Source organism: Pecten maximus, chromosome 2 (assembly GCF_902652985.1).
Source record: "Pecten maximus chromosome 2, xPecMax1.1, whole genome shotgun sequence".
Taxonomy (NCBI): domain Eukaryota; kingdom Metazoa; phylum Mollusca; class Bivalvia; order Pectinida; family Pectinidae; genus Pecten; species Pecten maximus.
In genome coordinates, this window is record NC_047016.1 from 30,857,822 (window position 1) to 30,879,878 (window position 22,057).

Genomic DNA, 22,057 nt, shown 5'->3' on the forward strand with positions numbered 1-22,057 from the left:
TTCTATTGAAATCCTGGACAGTATTTAGCCTGTTGTAGCAAGCCCAGGGGTCACTTTTGACTTGGAAAGGAGTTACTGTGAATATGGAAATTTACATGGGAGAGAATTTATGCTAAATATATGAAGGCCATTTGGCTGTGAAAGTTCCCCCCTCTTGCATATTATTTTCTGATGAATGTGGTATTTATTGAGCAGGTGAAAAAGAAAAATTTTGCAGAAGTAATCAAGAACAGTATAATTGACTTATCAAAATCAGAAAATTAAACTACTGTTGAATGAACCACGTTTACAATATTGCACAATAGTGAAATATCGTTTGTTTAGTTTTCAAAGTCAACTGAAATAGAAATGGGTTAGTAGCTTATCACCAGGCATGCTGTTATTACCTGGTATACTTGTATAAGTACAATATGCTGCTCACCATGTGTAAAAATTGTTACAAGTTGAAGAACATGTTTCTCAATACTCTTGTTGAATATTATTATATCAGCCAACTTGTAGCACTTATGTGTCAGTTCTACTGGGGATTTCGGGCAATTTCGACTAAAACTGGGTACCAGATTTTGTCAAACACATTTCAAATACCAAGAGTCATCAATTTATTTTTATCCAGGCAGTCATGCAGATGTCAGAAGATGACCCAAATAGAATGGAGGAGTTGAGAAAATACGCTGCAATTTATGGTCGCTTTGATTCGAAAAGAAAAGGAGAGAAGCCTATGTCTCTACATGAGGTAGGTTATTATAGTTATACGCCATCATGCTGGGTTTGTACATCTGTTTATATGTCTCTACATGAGGTAGGTTATTATAGTTACACGCCATCATGCTGGGTTTGTACATCTGTTTATATGTCTCTACATGAGGTAGGTTATTATAGTTATACGCCATCATGCTGGGTTTGTACATCTGTTTATATGTCTCTACATGAGGTAGGTTATTATAGTTATACGCCATCATGCTGGGTTTGTACATCTGTTTATATGTCTCTACATGAGGTAGGTTATTATAGTTATACGCCATCATGCTGGGTTTGTACATCTGTTTATATGTCTCTACATGAGGTAGGTTATTATAGTTATACGCCATCATGCTGGGTTTGTACATCTGTTTATATGTCTCTACATGAGGTAGGTTATTATAGTTATACGCCATCATGCTGGGTTTGTACATCTGTTTATATGTCTCTACATGAGGTAGGTTATTATAGTTATACGCCATCATGCTGGGTTTGTACATCTGTTTATATGTCTCTACATGAGGTAGGTTATTATAGTTATACACCATCATGCTGGGTTTGTACATCTGTTTATATGTCTCTACATGAGGTAGGTTATTATAGTTATACGCCATCATGCTGGGTTTGTACATCTGTTTATATGTCTCTACATGAGGTAGGTTATTATAGTTATACGCCATCATGCTGGGTTTGTACATCTGTTTATATGTCTCTACATGAGGTAGGTTATTATAGTTATACACCATCATACTGGGTTTGTACATCTGTTTATATGTCTCTACATGAGGTAGGTTATTATAGTTATACGCCATCATGCTGGGTTTGTACATCTGTTTATATGTCTCTACATGAGGTAGGTTACTATAGTTATACGCCATCATGCTGGGTTTGTACATCTGTTTATATGTCTCTACATGAGGTAGGTTATTATAGTTACACACCATCATGCTGGGTTTGTACATCTGTTTATATGTCTCTACATGAGGTAGGTTATTATAGTTATACGCCATCATGCTGGGTTTGTACATCTGTTTAGATCATTCACCTAGTAGAACATGTTTGATATATAGGTTGCCTGGTGAATGACTCATTTTCTTTATATGAACAACTTTTACCTATTTTCCTGTTCACAGCAGTCCCGATGTATTTAACACATTAATAACATCTACTGACATGTGCAGTGATAATATTTGATTTGTGATAACTCAATTTTTACAAAAACTTTAAGCTATAAAGTTACCAAACTTGGAGGGTCAATAATGTATAGTTACCAAACTTGGAGGGTCAATAATGTATAGTTACCAAACTTGGAGGGTCAATAATGTTTTTTTTACCAAACTTGGAGGGTCAATAATCAAGACATGCAGATATGTAGAAAAGATCTCAAGATGGCACCTGTAGCCTTGGAATGATTAAAACTTTTCCCCCCTTTAACCTTTGTAATACAGATCCATTAACATAACAATGTTTATCTCACTGGGAAGATGTCCAGGAGAGCTATTGTTATACCTCTGACCTGACGTCAATGTTATCTGAATCCCTACGAAGTAAGGTTAAAATATATATAAAACAGGGCTATATGTCAATACTAATGAGGATACAGCTTAGGTATTTAAAACCTGTGTTCCTTATGACCTTGGTACCATTTGTTCTATGTTTGTGGACCTGCTGACCTTGACTGTGACCTTTGACTTACATTTTGATAACCTTGTCGACAGTATGTTAACCATATGAGATAGGGTATATATATTTTCAGCTCATCAGGATAAATTCCAGGGGATCTATTACTATAACCCCCTTGTCGTTGTCGCCAGTGTCCATAGTTAGCTAGGTTAAAGTTTTTATAAAACAGTGTCGTGGTCTCAGTACTAATGAGGGATATAACTTAGGTATTTGACATTTGTGTTCCTTTATTTATGACAAGGCCTTTTCATTGGCACCTGCTGACCTTGACCATAACCTTTCATATTCTTGTATCTTATAGATATGTCGCTTAAAAAACTTAATTTCAAATTTCAACCCACTCAGCAAGATATGTTTTCTTCTGCCAACACTTGTTTTTTTTCCAGCTATGTACTTAATGAAGCATTTAGTAAAAATAAAAAAAACATTTCATTTTGTCCAAGACTAATGTCTGTCCCCTCCGTTTTTCAGGGTTACGATAGCAAGCATTAAAACGGGTTTAAAATCCTGAAAATCTATCGTACATACTGTATCGGTACATATTTTGGTGGTAATCTTATTTTAGTGTTTTACGCACTAGGATCATTACACTAAATTATGATTGTGCTAATTGCACTTTCTATAAATTATTTCTATATAAAAATAATTTTGACACACCAATTCTTCAATGCTCTAATCTATTAAAATTTAGAAATATGCTAAAATTTGAATGTACCAAAAAGTACATTTACAGTCGCTCAAATTCTGGCAATCAGCAGAAACTCTTAATTCATAGTAAAAAAAAGGAATCTTGTCAGCTGCGTTCAGAAAAATTTAAAGTTTCCAACAGATACATAAATTGTACATGTATTGCAGTCACATGCTTAGTAGCAAATATCTCTTTGAGAATGTCAAAGCCCAAGAGTGTGTTTAGAGAACTTTGGTGTTAGTCTTCAATTACAATTCAATATTCATATTTTTTCTTATATTAAAAAGACAATTTTTTGATAAAGTATATTTTAAAAAAGTAATTTAGCATAATGAGGTATTTAGCCATATTTGGCTGGGCTGACAGAATAAATTGTTGTAAAAATAAAAACTGTTTGAATTTTCAGATCTTTTACGAAACTAATGTAGATATACTGATTGTACCTACCACAGTATACAGGATTTACGGTCGTGCTCACTCACAGACACGTCATGGCTTTACAAACAATGCTTAGAGATCAGGAGAATTTATTCAAAAGACCTTGAAATAGTGTTTCTGTTTCTGTAAACGGAATTCTTATGACTGAAAAGTGTTTTATGTTCGTAATTTATCACACAAGGCTTCTACTAAATACTGCGAACTGAGATAATTTTTGTAGAATGTATGTATTTGTTTGTGTGTGATACTTCATTTAATTCCTGCAATGTAGAAACTGAAATTCTTAACTATTACCTGCCTGTAACACTCCTGGGAAATCTGATGCAGTCGTCCTGAATTGGAACATTCACAGTGCATTTTTATAATTACTCACTTTTTGGTACTTAGATAAAAAAAAACAAATTTAAAAGTGACTAGATAAAAAAACGAAATGCAGAAGTGACAGCAAAAAATAGCAAACTGTTGTCATATAGCGAGCCAAGATGTCGTAAGGTAGATGTTTTATTGTGAAATTGTAACATGTAGGACTGTTTAGGGAATAGATATGGTTAAATGGATCTAATAAACTGTAAAGTAACTTACTTTCAAGCTATATAGAAATATTTCATAGTTATACATAATGTCAAAAGATACTATAGTGGTTGTTGTTTTTCAGGGTTTTTTCTTTTTCTTCTTCTTTGTACGAAGATAGAAAAAAATTGAATAAGAAAATATATCTTTCATGATAGTGGACCACTTCTCCCATGCAATATTTTTGCATAAGTTATGAGTATAATGATCTGGAATGTTTTCCATTGGCTGCATCAGTCAGAAATGATTTTGATGTGATAATATAGACAATTATGTTATATCATGAATTGAAAATTACATAAAAAATGGCTGCCTTTATTTGATCTTGACTTAAAACTTGTATAAATGTAAGTTCTCTGAATTATGTGACCAAAAATATTTTTTTTATTTCATCTTATTTGAAATTCTTTGAAACTCATCTGGAAGTTGTATTTTTGTTTGCCACTTGTTTGATAAGATCTCATGTGAAATGAAAACTTCATTACAGATCCTAAATGTATGAGACGGGTAACATAGGGAAAACTATTGATGGTCTGCTGCTACCCTAATAACACACGAGGTCTCTAACCTATATTGATTGCTATCACATGCAGTGTGTCCATATATAGACACTTCTGGTCATGGTTACTGGGTGCAAAGTAAAATGTCAAGGTCAAATTTCAATTTTTTGTTTTCACATAAACATTTTGTCATGACAATTTGAAGCAGGGTTGGTTGGAATTAAACAAGATGTCAACTTACCAACGATCAAGGTCACTGGATCAAAAGTCAAGGTCATTTGGATTCAAAGGTCAGGGACAAAGTTGATCTCAGTTCTTTGAGAATGACCCTGGATTAAATCGACCAAATCAAACCTTTCAAAAGGGTATTATTATACTGATATATGGAAATGGAAGGAAACAAGGCACATCAGGGTGCATAATGTTTATTTTGCTTCAAACTTGCAATTTTTTCCCCCACAAACATCAGATGGTGGGCTTTTCAAATGGCCAATCATCTGTCTGTAAACGTTCATTGTTATCACAGTTTCTTGAGAAGTACTGGAGGGATTTTTTTCAAACTTCACATGTAGGCTCCCCTTGGTCCCTTGTTGTGCCCTTTCAATTTTGTGTTTGATTGGAAAAACAGAATTGGTAATTACAGGTGGCCATCTTAGACTTTGACGGTTGAAATTTGTTATTAATGTATTTCAGACAGTTCTTCTTGGATCTTTCTTAGACTTCATATGTAAGTTTTCCATGTTATCAAATGATTAAGAGGAAGAAGGGACAGAAGAGAAAAGTAGAAAAAAAGATCAGTCTTTAATAGGACTAATCAAGATCATTCAATGGTGGGCGCCAAGATCGCTATATTATCTCTTGTTTTTGAACTCCATATGTCAAATGCCAACCTGAACCTCTGCGATATGGGCAAGTGGCTTCTTGATGATTGTTGGGAATGTATAGCGACATGCTCTGGCCTTGCTTATCCATCGGTGTTATAGTTTGCTTTGAATTTTCTTATTAGTTAAAGGAAAGTGTTGACTTTTATAAATGGTAAAGAGAGGCGAATCCCAAAAGATGGGAAAGGTATTTGTAATGTAATTTTCATAATATAGTACTTTGCCACAATTACTTAAATATTCAGGTGAGTAGGCATGCCCTATGGACCTCTTGTTTTAAAACACAGAAACGAGTTCTTTTGGTTATCTGAAAGGCAAAGAATCATCAAAGAAGTAAATGCTAGGTGAGCAATGCAGGCCCATTGGGCCTCTTATTAAGGGAATGAAATGGGCAAGACGAGTGTCATGTGAGTGTGTCCAAGTTATAACATTTCCCAGTTGTCCCAATAATGGCCATTTCATCTATGAACCATGTCTTTGATATGACTAGTTGTCAACTCTAAATAAATAAATGATAATCAGCAATTGACAGTATTACTGGTGCTCGCCTGGCACAATTTATTTAACATATTTCGTAATATACAAAGTGGGTTTATATATAGCTGATTTTATCTACTTTTCCCACGAGTTTGTACATGACTTCTAGCTTGCTTTCATTGCCAGTCTTACAAAAAATTATCATGGTTGTGCTAGGTTTTATAACTTTAGTTGCTTCAATGATTTTGTTTAATAGTGCAGAAACCTATTCCAATTTTTTGTATGTCTGGAATTTTTTATTTCTTTGTTATGCTTCTTCTTCATCAAAGAAACTTTTATTCAAAATCTATATACATATCTTAAAATGTAGCTTTGTGCAGTCATGTACATAGAAAATTGGTACAATTTGTATGATGTAATCGCCCAGTACCAGTCTGTCATACAAATATCTCCTTCCTTTAAAAACACCACACCTCCTTCAAATGTGAATCTGTTTAAGATATTTCTCGGAGTTCGTAATTTACTTTCGTTTTTTTGACACCTTTCTAGGCAATGTTTGACACCTTTGCGAGGTTAAATTTGATTTGTTTGACACATTCTCTTGTGATAGTTTGATCTGTTTGACACATTCTCTGGTGATAGTTTGATTTGTTTGACATGTTCTCTGGTGATAGTTTGATTTGTTTGACACGTTCTCTGGTGATAGTTTGATTTGTTCGACACATTCTCTGGTGATAGTTTGATTTGTTTGACACATTCTCTTGTGATAGTTTGATTTGTTTGACACATTCTCTGGTGATAGTTTGATTTGTTTGACACATTCTCTTGTGATAGTTTGATTTGTTTGACACGTTCTCTGGTGATAGTTTGATTTGTTTGACACATTCTGTTTGATTTGTTTGACACGTTCTCTGGTGATAGTTTGATTTGTTTGACACATTCTCTGGTGATAGTTTGATTTGTTTGACATGTTCTCTGGTGAAAGTTTGATTTGTTTGACACATTCTGTTTGATTTGTTTGACACGTTCTCTGGTGATAGTTTGATTTGTTTGACACGTTCTCTGGTGATAGTTTGATTTGTTTGACATGTTCTCTGGTGATAGTTTGATTTGTTTGACATGTTCTCTGGTGATAGTTTGATTTGTTTGACACATTCTCTGGTGATAGTTTGATTTGTTTGACACGTTCTCTGTTGATAGTTTGATTTGTTTTACACGTTCTCTGGTGATAGTTTGATTTGTTTGACACATTCTCTGGTGATAGTTTGATTTGTTTGACACGTTCTCTGGTGATAGTTTGATTTGTTTGACACATTCTCTGGTGATAGTTTGATTTGTTTTACATGTTCTCTGGTGATAGTTTGATTTGTTTGACACATTCTCTTGTGATAGTTTGATTTGTTTGACACATTCTCTTGTGATAGTTTGATTTGTTTGACACGTTCTCTGGTGATAGTTTGATTTGTTTGACACATTCTCTGGTGATAGTTTGATTTGTTTGACACATTCTCTGGTGATAGTTTGATTTGTTTGACACATTCTCTGGTGATAGTTTGATTTGTTTTACATGTTCTCTGGTGATAGTTTGATTTGTTTGACACATTCTCTTGTGATAGTTTGATTTGTTTGACACATTCTCTGGTGATAGTTTGATTTGTTTGACACATTCTGTTTGATTTGTTAGACACATTCTCTGGTGATAGTTTGATTTGTTTGACACATTCTCTTGTGATAGTTTGATTTGTTTGACACATTCTCTGGTGGTAGTTTGATTTGTTTGACACATTCTCTGGTGATAGTTTGATTTGTTTTACATGTTCTCTGGTGATAGTTTGATTTGTTTGACACATTCTCTGGTGATAGTTTGATTTCTCTGACTATTGGTTTCATCTCCATATGCGGTGTAAGTATGAAGTAACACCAAAGTTTGTCAGCGCTCCAGTGGCTTCATTCCTTCAGGGAACGATCAAACTTACAACAACGAAAAAAGGACAATGATATCCCGGATAAGTTCGACTTTCAGGGTAGTTGGATCAAGGTCTATTTTTATCAGGGGTTGGTAGGGGACATTACTCTGCTTTAGCATAACCCAGTATGAAAAGTATTTTCTGCTGAAATCAGAAATGAAAGTTAATCAGAAGTGATGCAAGCTCTAAGACTCTGAAGTGTTCAACCTTAATCTTAGAAAAGCATGTAAAGGAAATCTGTGGGACTGTAAGATAGATTTTGAAAAAAAATCTGGTGTAGTTATACCAAGTCATGTCACCATATTTTTTTTTTTTTTATCTGATGTTGTAAATGATGTCTACCTGATGATAATATAAGTCTACTTACATGCTTGGTTAACAGAGGGGACACAAAAAGTCATTATACCAATTTTTATGTGTTTTTACTCTTTATTCATAGTGCTATTAGAACAGGTTGGTTGAGTAAATCTCTAGAATTATGTGAGCCTTATTAGGTGACATTATATATTGATGTGGGATATGTTCGAAAAAAAAAAAAAATCTGATTTGTTTCTCTATTTCTTGGTGGGAGTTGATGTTTTCTATCTGCTGAGAAATTGTGTCATTAACCCTCAGTTCAGTTTAGAGATTTAACAAATGATGGTGGACAATACAAAATAAAATCGTAACATAAACCCTTGGTTTGAGATTTAACAAATGTTGGTGGACAATACAAAATAAAATCGTAACATAAACCCTTGGTTTGAGATTTAATAAATGTTGGTGGACAATACAAAATAAAATCGTAACATAAACCCTTGGTTTGAGATTTAACAAATGTTGGTGGACAATACAAAATAAAATCATAACATAAACCCTTGGTTTGAGATTTAACAAATGATGGTGGACAATACAAAATAAAATCGTAACATTAACCCTTCGTTTGAGATTTAACAAGTGTGAATGGACAATACAAGATAAAATCGTAACATAAACCCTTCGTTTGAGATTTAAAAAATGTTAGTGGACGATACAAAATAAAATCGTAACATTAACCCTTCGTTTGAGATGACCATAACTCCTTGTGATGTAACTTAAGTTGTCTGATGTATGCATGTCAGGATTATAATTATGGTGAGATAATTAATCCCATACTAAAAGAGTCCTCATTTCTCTACTTGACATTGCAATTAACTTTGGTCCTATCCACGAATAAGACTGTGTTAAAAAATAGGCCCTTTCTTAGATTTTACAGAATCATCAATTAACAGTAATCAAAATGTGATTCACAAATAAACCCTCCTCAAGCTTCAGAACTAAAATTTTACACTTGGGGAGGGGCTGAAATATTTCAGAATAAATCATAAGATTATTTGCAATCTAGTGAAAACTGGTTTCTGTAGTATGCCTGTCCAAACATTACAAGTACAATCATACGTGTGGAGACAGGGCTACGAGTTAGCATCTTGTCTGTTACAGTAGAAAGTACTCAAACTTCTCTTGTTCTTAAGCATGTATGATCTTTTCTGTGTCTTGAGATGTTTTCAAATTCAAATCTTAGTTTGAAGCCACAAAGAAAGCTGTGTTTCTTTGTGCCAAATATACTTTTATTAGTTTGGTCTAATCTGTTAGCAGCAATTATTATGCAAATATATTCGCTAGTTTGATATATTTCAATTTCGATATAAATTATATAATTGGTATATATTATCATTATCATCTCTTAATGATGTATATAAAACACAATATAAATATTAATTTGTATTAATTCCATTGTTATTGATTGTAAGTGAAATATTTTGATGCAGCTAGTTTACATATTACATGCGGGATAACCTTATATTTCTGGATCATTTCTTTTCGGCTTGACCATAGTTAAGAAGATAAGAACAGTATCTGTATATATATTGGTGCTATTTAAACAATAACAGATGTTGTCAGTATAAATTAGCATGATGATGGGGAGATAAAGTGGCAGGATGTGTCACTAATACATGTATGTTGGTGAGAGTATACTATTAGTTGGAGCAGCAACTGACTGACACACAGAAGAAATACTCATGATTTATTCATTGACTTTAGAATTTAATATTTGTGTTGATTATTTCAATCTTAAATGAATATTATGAATTTAATATAAAACTATAAAACTTTAGTGCATCTAGGTAATCCTACATGAGAAACTATTATATTGTTTAAGGAACTGTTACATTGTTAAAGGAACTGTTACATTGTTAAAGAAACTGTTTAGACTCAGTCTAGATATTAATGTCTCGAAGCTTGTGCAAGTCCAAATGCGGAAAAGCCTGAGGAGTTCCGGATTGTGCATGTCTAGTCAGTCGAGTAAAATAGTCTGCAATGTTAGGATTAAAAACAGCATTATTTTGTCAAAATAAAAGTATTTAGCATATATGGTCTTTCATAAAATACAAATAATTATTCCATGTTTATAACAACAATGTAGAAAAAGTGAAATCGTTCCGCGGAAGGATTTTAACCATGTATTCATACGCACTGATCATTGTTAATCTGGTCAAATTCATGAGCAAATGAAACAGATTAAGTTTGGTAGTTTCATTGAGTCCAACTTGAGTAGAAATTGAAATATTGTAAAAGAAACTGTTACATTGTAACTGTCATTATAGTCTGGTGTGCATTGCTTATAATATAAGGTCTTTTTGATAATGTTTTGTCAGAAGTAGCGAGTATATATACTGAATACTGACACTGAAAAGTTATTTTCCAGATAAGTTTATGTTATTTGACGCTGTATCCATACCAACAATTATTGGTTATTATAATAAGGATAGATCTAAGGGTGGAATAATCTTGATTACTCTTGTTTGTTGGTTATAGAACACAGAGCACTAGAGCTCAACACAGAACACAGAGCACTAGGGCTCACCACAGAACAGAGCACTAATGCTCACCACAGAACAGAGCACTAATGCTCATCACAGAACAGAGCACTATTGCTAACCACAGAACACAGAGCACTAATGCTCACCACAGAACAGGACACTATTGCTCACCACAGAACAGAGCACTAATGCTCACCACAGAACACAGATCACTAATGCTCATCACAGAACAGAGCACTATTGCTAACCACAGAACACAGAGCACTAATGCTCACCACAGAACAGGACACTATTGCTCACCACAGAACAGGACACTATTGCTCACCACAGAACAGAGCACTAATGCTCACCACAGAACACAGATCACTAATGCTCATCACAGAACAGAGCACTATTGCTAACCACAGAACACAGAGCACTAATGCTCACCACAGAACAGGACACTATTGCTCATCACAAAATAGAGCACTAATGCTCATCACAGAACAGAGCACTAATGCTCATCACAGAACAGAGCACTAATGCTCATCACAGAATAGAGCACTAATGCTCACCACAGAACAGAGCACTATTGCGCACCACAGAACACAGAGAACTAATGCTCACCACAGAACATTAAGCACTAGGGCTCACCACAGAACAGAGCACTAATGCTCGCCACAGAACAGAGCACTAATGTTCACCACAGAACAGAGCACTAATGCTCATCACAGAACAGAGCACTAATGCTCATCACAGAATAGAGCACTAATGTTCACCACAGAACAGAGCACTAATGCTCACCACAGAACAGAGCACTATTGCTCACCACAGAACAGAGCACTAATGTTCACCACAGAACAGAGCACTAATGCTCACCACAAAACACAGAGCACTAATGCTCATCACAGAACAGAGCACTAATGCTCATCACAGAATAGAGCACTAATGCTCACCACAGAACAGAGCACTTTTGCTCACCACAGAACACAGAGAACTAATGCTCACCACAGAACATTAAGCACTAGGGCTCACCACAGAACAGAGCACTAATGCTCGCCACAGAACAGAGCACTTTTGCTCACCACAGAACACAGAGAACTAATGCTCACCACAGAACATTAAGCACTAGGGCTCACCACAGAACAGAGCACTAATGCTCGCCACAGAACAGAGCACTATTGCTCACCACAGAACAGAGCACTAATGTTCACCACAGAACAGAGCACTAATGCTCACCACAGAACACAGAGCACTGCTGCTCACCACAGAACAGAGCACTATTGCTCATCACAGAACAGAGCACTAATGCTCACCACAGAACACAGAGCACTGATGCTCACAACAGAACTGAGCACTAATGCTCACCACAGAACAGAGCACTATTGCTCACCACAGAACAGAGCACTAATGTTCACAACAGAACAGAGCACTAATGCTCATCACAGAACAGAGCACTAATGCTCACCACAGAACACAGAGCACTATTGCTCACCACAGAACACAGAGCACTAATGCTCACCACAGAACACAGAGCACTAATGTTCACCACAGAACAGAGCACTAATGATCATCACAGAACAGAGCACTAATGCTCATCAAAGAATAGAGCACTAATGTTCACCACAGAACAGAGCACTAATGCTCACCACAGAACAGAGCACTATTGCTCACCACAGAACAGAGCACTAATGTTCACCACAGAACAGAGCACTAATGCTCACCACAAAACACAGAGCACTAATGCTCATCACAGAACAGAGCACTAATGCTCATCACAGAATAGAGCACTAATGCTCACCACAGAACAGAGCACTTTTGCTCACCACAGAACACAGAGAACTAATGCTCACCACAGAACATTAAGCACTAGGGCTCACCACAGAACAGAGCACTAATGCTCGCCACAGAACAGAGCACTTTTGCTCACCACAGAACACAGAGAACTAATGCTCACCACAGAACATTAAGCACTAGGGCTCACCACAGAACAGAGCACTAATGCTCGCCACAGAACAGAGCACTATTGCTCACCACAGAACAGAGCACTAATGTTCACCACAGAACAGAGCACTAATGCTCACCACAGAACACAGAGCACTGCTGCTCACCACAGAACAGAGCACTAATGCTCACCACAGAACAGAGCACTATTGCTCACCACAGAACAGAGCACTAATGTTCACAACAGAACAGAGCACTAATGCTCATCACAGAACAGAGCACTAATGCTCACCACAGAACACAGAGCACTATTGCTCACCACAGAACACAGAGCACTAATGCTCACCACAGAACACAGAGCACTATTGCTCACCACAGGACACAGAGCACTAATGCTCACCACAGAACACAGAGCACTAATGCTCACCACCGAACAGAGCACTAATGCTCACCACAGAACACAGCACTTATGCTCACCACAGAACAGAGCACTATTGCTCACCACAGAACAGATCAATAATGCTTACCACATAACACAGAGCACTAATGCTCACCACAGAACAGAGCACTAATGCTCACCACAGAACAGAGCACTATTGCTCACAACAAAACACAGAGCACTATTGCTCACCACAGAACAGAGCACTAATGCTCACCACAGAACACAGAGCACTAATGCTCACCACAGAACAGAGCACTATTGCTCACCACAGAACACAGAGCACTAATGCTCACCACAGAACAGAGCACTAATGCTCACCACAGAACACAGTGCACTAATTATATGCTCACCACAGAACAGAGCACTATTGCTCACCACAGAACACAGAGCACTAATGCTCACCACAGAACACAGAGCACTATCCATATGACCCACCACAGACTCTTTCAGTAATGAATGATTTAATTAAAGTTAAATTAGAATCTGTACAGTGTATAGGAAATATCCTATATCATAGTCACTGAACTGTCATGATATGGCAGTTATAGGTGGTACACTGTGGTGTAGGAGAAAGCAATATATTTCAGTATTCTTAAAACCAATATAGTTACGGTGTAGTGCTGTATCCTGCATAAAATAAGTAGGTATTGCTAGTTTTAAAACTTGATAGATTTAAGTGTACATCTATCGTCAATTGCCAATTTAAAAATCATAATGTTTAAATGTTTATTGAAAAAACAAACATAAATTTACACAAATTGTTTCATAACTGTTGTAAACTGAATTAGGTTCAATTGTTATTAGAATCTATGTGTGGTTTACCTGTATTTTAAAAATGTTTTTGTTTTCTCTAAAGAAAACATTGTTTTACGTGTCTTGAACGTGTTTTCTATATTTCATTTAAGTCAAATCTATCAGTAGTCCTTATACATGGTAATTAATATAAACATAAGTACTCTCAATCTTCATCCATCTTTTTTTTATCTATTACAGATCTCAGTGAATGAAGCATCAGCCCAACTTTGTCGTCATCGTGTCGCTCTATTGACTCGACGAGAAGATTTGTTTCCATTGGCTAGACAGATAGTGAAAAATAGTGGTTACCAGTACTCCAAAGGCCATTCCAGGTAAATATTTAAAATGGTGGTTTCCAGTACTCCAAAGGCCATTCCAGGTAAATATTTAAAAATGGTTGTTTTCAGTACTCCAAAGGCCATTCCAGGTAAATATTTAAAATGGTGGTTTCCAGTACTCCAAAGGCCATTCCAGGTAAATATTTAAAAATGGTGGTTTTCAGTACTCCAAAGGCCATTCCAGGTAAATATTTAAAAATGGTGGTTTCCAGTACTCCAAAGGCCATTCCAGGTAAATATTTAAAAATGGTTGTTTTCAGTACTCCAAAGGCCATTCCAGGTAAATATTTAAAATGGTTGTTTTCAGTACTCCAAAGGCCATTCCAGGTAAATATTTAAAATGGTTGTTTTCAGTACTCCAAAGGCCATTCCAGGTAAATATTTAAAAATAGTGGTTTTCAGTACTCATAAGGCCATTCCAGGTAAATATTTAAAATGGTTGTTTTCAGTACTCCAAAGGCCATTCCAGGTACATATCTAAAAATGGTGGTTTTCAGTACTCCAAAGGCCATTCCAGGTACATATCTAAAAATGGTGGTTTCCAGTACTCCAAAGGCCATTCTCCATAAAAATATTTAAGAAATAGTGGTTTTAAGTACTCCAAAGGCCATTCCAGGTAAATATTTAAAAATGGTGGTTTTCAGTACTCCAAAGGCCATTCCAGGTAAATATTTAAAAATGGTTGTTTTCAGTACTCCAAAGGCCATTCCAGGTAAATATTTAAAATGGTTGTTTTCAGTACTCCAAAGGCCATTCCAGGTACATATCTAAAAATGGTGGTTTCCAGTACTCCAAAGGCCATTCCAGGTAAATATTTAAAATGGTGGTTTCCAGTACTCCAAAGGCCATTCCAGGTACATATCTAAAAATGGTGGTTTCCAGTACTCCAAAGGCCATTCTCGGTAAAAATATTTAAGAAATAGTGGTTTTTAAGTACTCCAAAGGCCATTCCAGGTAAATATTGAAAAATGGTGGTTTCCAGTACTATTTAAAAATAGTGGTTTCCAGTACTCCAAAGGTTTTATTTATTATACATGTTTAAATAAGTAGAAAGTGCAAGATTGATATAAATGCCACATTTTAAGGAGGAAATATTCCTAGCATATTTCACTGTCCAATAAGAAAGTTTTTAGATGGAAGGGGATATTGTAACACTAGTATTGTAATGTTTCTATCGATCTGTCCATCAAACAGCATCACCATTTCTAGGTGGACCAATCAAACTTCACACTGTTTCTTATTGGGAGTGCTTGTCTGGGATTTCTTTTCAGTTCCAAAGGTTGAGCATCAGGGTTACTGATACTATGAGCATCGGGGTTACTGATACTATGAACATCAGGGTTACTGTTACTATGAACATCAGGGTTGCTGTTGCTATGGACATCAGGGTAACTGTTACTATAAACATCAGGGTTACTGTTACTATGGACATCAGGGTTACTGATACTATGAACATCAGGGTTACTGTTACTATGAACATCAGGGTTACTGATACTATAAACATCAGGGTTACTGTTACTATAAACATCAGGGTTACTGTTACTATGAACATCAGGGTAACTGTTACAATGAACATCAGGGTAACTGTTACAATGAACATCAGGGTTACTGTTACTATGAACATCAGGGTTACTGTTACTATGAACATCAGGGTTACTGTTACTATAAACATCAGGGTTACTGTTACTATGAACATCAGGGTTACTGTTACTATGAACATCAGGGTTACTGTTACTATGAACATCAGGGTTACTGTTACTATGAACATCAGGGTTACTGTTACTATGAACATCAGGGTTACTGTTACTATGAACATTAGGGTTACTGTTACTATGAACATTAGGGTTACTGTTGCTATGAACATCAGGGTTACTGTTACTATAAACATCAGGGTTACTGTTACTATGAACATCAGGGTTACTGTTACTATAAACATCAGGGTTACTGTTACTATAAACATCAGGGTTACTGTTACTATGAACATAGGGTTACTGTTGCTATGAACATTAGGGTTACTGTTGCTATGAACATCAGGGTTACTGTTACTATAAACATCAGGGTTACTGTTACTATGAACATCAGGGTTACTGCCAATGACCAAAGTTACTTTGGACCAGTAAACTCAACTTGAAATAATGCTTCCCTTGCTACAGACCCAGCTAGCTTGGGATAGATAGATCCCTCGGTCCAGATCACTATTTCTGTACAATATCACAAGTTCAAGTGGACTGACCAAACACAACTGCGAAAGGTAGATGTCAATGTCATTATTATTGAAAATTACAAAACAGTCCCTGGACTTAAGAAACCAATAAAGAGGATAAGTGATACCTTGTTCTTATCAGAAATGTTCATAAGAGATTAGATTCTTAAAAAGGAAAGTTTCCTGAAGTACTCGTGAAAAGCTAAATTATCAAATGAGACTGCTTCTTGATACAGGAAAATTTCTGAACAAATTTAACTGTCCAAGAATATCATTATCAGAACCATTCCTTACAGATTAACTTCTATGCAGACCTTTACTAGTAAAAGTAAGAAAGCTGCATGTCTGGTTTTAACTATTGCAAAAGAGTCTTAAAAAATGGAAGTAATTAGTTTATTTCCATGACAAAATAACCAATTTTCTTCCTGCTTTTGTTAAATAATTAGATTTGAGATTAGTACCTTGAGTTTAGTGTGGAAAAATTATATACTGTTGCCTTGCTCAGCAAATCTCAGATTTTGGATTTTATTTCAGAAATAATCCATGTTAAAATGCCAAAGAATAAAATATTTTTTATTTAATTTGAAATATTTTGTATTATAAAATATTAGATATTACAAAGGAGTGGTTAATTTTTAAAGATAGAAAGACAATGATTTATCGACGATAAATTCTGCTATCTTTGTAAATGGCATACACTTGCATCTCCTGACAAATTATTTTGTGTAATCAGTGACATTTAATAGATTTCATTTATTATCACCATGAGTCATTTATTATCACCATGAGTCATCATGAAGATGAAAGGAGCAGTCAGATTTCCAAACATGGATTGCCATTATACAGCATACTGTTATTGACAACCGTCACCTCTTTCAGTTCATGTATCAACCACCTAGGATTAAAAATAAGGTCAATGTTTCTATAAATAGGATTTTAAAAGTTCTTTATATTTAGTTCCCCTGGCCGAAGGGCAAATGAGCTTACAGCATCTGTCCAGTATCGGTCCAGTGTAGAAGTACTGAATCGATTATTTTCAGACATTAAAACATATGTTCCCATTCGTCCCTTGTGTGTATTCAGAAAACAAAGTAGCCGACAGGCAACCATTGCACGTATTTTGACAAATCAAGTTTGTTTTTGTTTTTCCTTAGGAAGGACTTTAGGGATCATATTGGAATTGTGTGTCAATTTCTCTTGTATAACGATGAGAATGTATGATTAATTTACTTGACATTACAACAGGTAGTTCACAGTTAAGAAATCATAGAAAGGTAAAGATCCAACCTACATGGATTCCCATGCTGACCTACCTTTAGGGACTGACAAATTGGCTCTAATTAACTGAAGTTAGTTTATGATAGTTTGAATGTATACATGTCTCAAACATGGAACACCAGGTAAAAAATACAGGCCCATGGGGCCTCTTGTGTTGATGGGCTGTTTGTTTTAATGTTGCAATATGATAGTCGCAATATGAAATAATAGTCTGAAAAAATCACTTCAGGAAAATGTTGCTGTTATAAAATCTTATATTAAATGTCGACATTTATAAGCCATCATTATGTTAGTTGTGATAGAAGATGAAGTTCAGGAATGATTTGATGGGAGTGGGGGGAGAAATTTAAGATGTCGCCCAGCAATAGGGTCTGCAGTACAGTCAGTGGATGTTGTTATATGGTAAAACACATATCAACACAAGATCAATATTAGAATATATGAAAGAATAAAGGAATCATATATACTGTAGGTTGAGCTGGATAATGAAGGTGTAAGATATCAACTCCAGGTATATACTGTAGGTAGAGTAGGATAATGTAGGGTATCAACTCAAGGTATATACTGTAGGTAGAGTAGGATAATGTAGGTGTGAGGTATCAACTCCAGGTATATACTGTAGGTAGAGAAGGATAATGTAGGTATCAACTCCAGATATATACTGTAGGTAGAGTAGGATAATGTAGGTATCAACTCCAGGTATATACTGTAGGTAGAGTAGGATAATGTAGGTGTGAGGTATCAACTCCAGGTATATACTGTAGGTAGAGTAGGATAATGTAGGTATCAACTCCAGGTATATACTGTAGGTAGAGTAGGATAATGTAGGTATCAACTCCAGGTATATACTGTAGGTAGTGTAGGATAATGTAGGTATCAACTCCAGGTATATACTGTAGGTAGTGTAGGATAATGTAGGTATCAACTCCAGGTATATACTGTAGGTAGAGTAGGATAATGTAGGTGTGAGGTATCAACTCCAGGTATATACTGTAGGTAGAGTAGGATAATGTAGGTGTGAGGTATCAACTCCAGATATATACTGTAGGTAGAGTAGGATAATATAGGTATCAACTCCAGGTATATACTGTAGGTAGAGTAGGATAATGTAGGTGTGAGGTATCAACTCCAGATATATACTGTAGGTAGTGTAGGATAATGTAGGTGTGAGGTATCAACTCCAGATATATACTGTAGGTAGTGTAGGATAATGTAGGTGTGAGGTATCTTGTCTTTTACTTTGATAAATTACATTTTGCTGAAATATTCTTGATGACATTTGAATGATTTTAATCGATATTTGACCTATAATGTCCAGAATTATTGATAAGAAATTTGTTGATATTACAGGGCATCTGATGTAGTTGTCCCCATGACTTCAGCCAAGCGAACACGGTTTGATCCCCTATACATCAAATTAGAAAAGGTATGCTACATGTTATTACCAGATCCCTTGTTAAGAATTGTCCAAGTGCTCCCCTTCTGCTTCATAAAGGGATGTTCTAGTGCCCTCCTCCTTCATGAAGGGTTTTCCAAGTACCCCCATTCCTTGTAAAGCGTTGTCCAAGTTACCTTCCTGCCGCATAAATGGTTGTCTAAGTGCCCTCCTCCCTCATTAAGGGGTTCAAAGTGCCCCCCCCCCCCCTTCTTCTTCATAAAGGGTTTTCAAAAAGACTTTCCTCCCTCCTAAAGGGTTGTCAAAGTGACTTTCCTCCCTCATAAAGGGTTGTCAAAGTGACTTTCCTCCCTCATAAAGGGTTGTCCAAGTAATTTTTCTCCCTCATAAAGGGTTGTCAAAGTGACTTTCCTCCCTCATAAAGGGTTGTCCAAGTAACTTTTCTTCCTCATAAAGGGTTGTCAAAGTGACTTTCCTCCCTCATAAAGGGTTGTCCAAGTAACTTTTCTCCCTCATAAAGGGTTGTCAAAGTGACTTTCCTCCCTCATAAAGGGTTGTCCAAGTGCTCTCCTCCCTCATAAAGGGTTGTCCAAGTGCCTTTCCTCCCTCATAAAGGGTTGTCCAAGTGCCTTCCTCCCTCATAAAGGGTTGTCCAAGTGCTCTCCTCCCTCATAAAGGGTTGTCAAAGTGCCTTCCTCCCTCATAAAGGGTTGTCCAAGTGCCCCCCTCCCTCATAAAGGGTTGTCCAAGTGCCTTCCTCCCTCATAAAGGGTTGTCCAAGTGACCCTTCTCCCTCATTAGGGGTTGTCCAAGTGCCCCCTTCCTTGTAAAGGGTTGTCCAAGTGACCTTCCTGCCTCATTAGGGGTTGTCCAAGTGCCCCCTTCCTTGTAAAGGGTTGTCCAAGTGCCCCCTTCCTTGTAAAGGGTTGTCCAAGTGACCCTTCTCCCTCATAAAGGGTTGTCCAAGTGACCCTTCTCCCTCATAAAGGGTTGTCCAAGTGACCCTTCTCCCTCATTAGGGGTTGTCCAAGTGCCCCCTCCCTCATAAAGGGTTGTCCAAGTAACTTTTCTCCCTCATAAGGGGTTGTCAAAGTGCCCTCCTCCCTCATAAAGGGTTGTCCAAGTGACCTTCCTGCCTCATTAGGGGTTGTCCAAGTGCCCCCTTCCTTGTAAAGGGTTGTCCAAGTGCCCCCTTCCTTGTAAAGGGTTGTCCAAGTGACATTTCTCCCTCATTAGGGGTTGTCCAAGTGCCCCCCTCCCTCATAACGGATTTCCAAGTGCCTCCTTCCTTGTAAAGGGTTGTCCAAGTGCCCCCTTCCTTGTAAAGGGTTGTCCAAGTGCCCCCTTCCTTGTAAAGGGTTGTCCAAGTGCCCCCTTCCTTGTAAAGGGTTGTCCAAGTGCCCCCTTCCTTGTAAAGGGTTGTCCAAGTGCCCCCTTCCTTGTAAAGGGTTGTCCAAGTGCCCCCTTCCTTGTAAAGGGTTGTCCAAGGCCCCCTTCCTTGTAAAGGGTTGTCCAAGGCCCCCTTCCTTGTAAAGGGTTGTCCAAGGCCCCCTTCCTTGTAAAGGGTTGTCCAAGGCCCCCCTCCCTTGTAAAGGGTTGTCCAAGGCCCCCTTCCTTGTAAAGGGTTGTCCAAGGCCCCCTTCCTTGTAAAGGGTTGTCCAAGGCCCCCCTCACTTGTAAAGGGTTGTCCAAGGCCCCCTTCCTTGTAAAGGGTTGTCCAAGGCCCCCTTCCTTGTAAAGGGTTGTCCAAGGCCCCCTTCCTTGTAAAGGGTTGTCCAAGGCCCCCTTCCTTGTAAAGGGTTGTCCAAGGCCCCTTCCTTGTAAAGGGTTGTCCAAGTGCCCCCTTCCTTGTAAATGGTTGTCCAAATGACCTTCCTGCCTCATTAAGGAGTTCAAATAAATACAAGTACCCTTTGTTGGGGTCCAAACATTTAAACCAATTTACGGAGCCCAATGAAATAAATTTGGATAAGAAACATTGGTTTACACATGTACAGAATCCTTTTTGGGCCCTTTCAATAAACTTCAATCGTATTTTTTGATAAAAACCTTGTATGGGCCCCAAACAAAGAAACTTCACTAATGACCGTTGATAAAGAAGCCCTGTTTGGAGCCCCAATCAAAGAAACTGCAATATTAAGCATTGATAAAATCCCTTTGTTGGGCCCCATCAAACAATATCCAACCAATGTTAATTATTCTGTGAAGGAGACTCATCAATCTATTTAACTTATTAATACCATACTATTAGGGCTACATATGTAAATCTTATACTAATAAACTATACATACCCTCTATGGGGCCCCATCCATCCTGCCATGGTCAAGGATAGATTAAAGGAGAACTCGTGTGTTACAGGAACGTATAACAAACCTTAGCCAGGAGTTGTTGCTGATAAATCAGCGCCAGGAGGACCTGAAGGCCCAGCTCCAGACCGCTAAGGAGGCTGGCAGTGTGGACTCGGAGGTGAACAGGTCCCTACAGGCGGAACTGGAACAAACCAACGTCCGCCAGCTACAGCTCCTCGCAGAACAGAATGAAATTATACAGAAACATAAACGTCTCCAGGAGGAAGGTAAGTTCTACTGTTGTCAGGGATTCAATTATTACAAGAGGAAGGCAGGTTCTACTGTTGTTAAGGAATCAATATTATCTGTTACAGAGGATGGGACATATTTTTTCATAATCGCAAATTCAGTATTGTTTATAAATTTCTTATATAAAACCATTTTTGAAGCCATTTGAGTTATACCAAGTTTTTGTACAGTAAAACTCACTTGTGTCGAACACGGTTGAATCGAATACATCGGATGAGTCGAACGTTTCGTTCGGTCCCGATTTTTTCCCTTCTTTATCTTAGTAAATTAAGCACGGATGACTCGAACACTGTTGAATCGAAT

The 22,057-nt window shown here is 37.0% G+C and overlaps 1 protein-coding gene across 9 annotated transcripts in view; it reads left to right on the plus strand.

The window, feature by feature from the left end:
* Nucleotides 1–22,057, plus strand: part of LOC117321768 (NGFI-A-binding protein homolog) — a 63,299-nt gene that overhangs the window by 34,023 nt on the left and 7,219 nt on the right. For all 9 annotated transcript variants that reach the window (XM_033876288.1, XM_033876289.1, XM_033876295.1 and 6 more), the window contains exons 6-9: nt 614–733; nt 14,141–14,274; nt 19,112–19,187; nt 21,516–21,732. In XM_033876288.1, the coding sequence (XP_033732179.1) occupies nt 614–733; nt 14,141–14,274; nt 19,112–19,187; nt 21,516–21,732 (547 nt within the window). The remainder of the gene's footprint in view (nt 1–613; nt 734–14,140; nt 14,275–19,111; nt 19,188–21,515; nt 21,733–22,057) is intronic.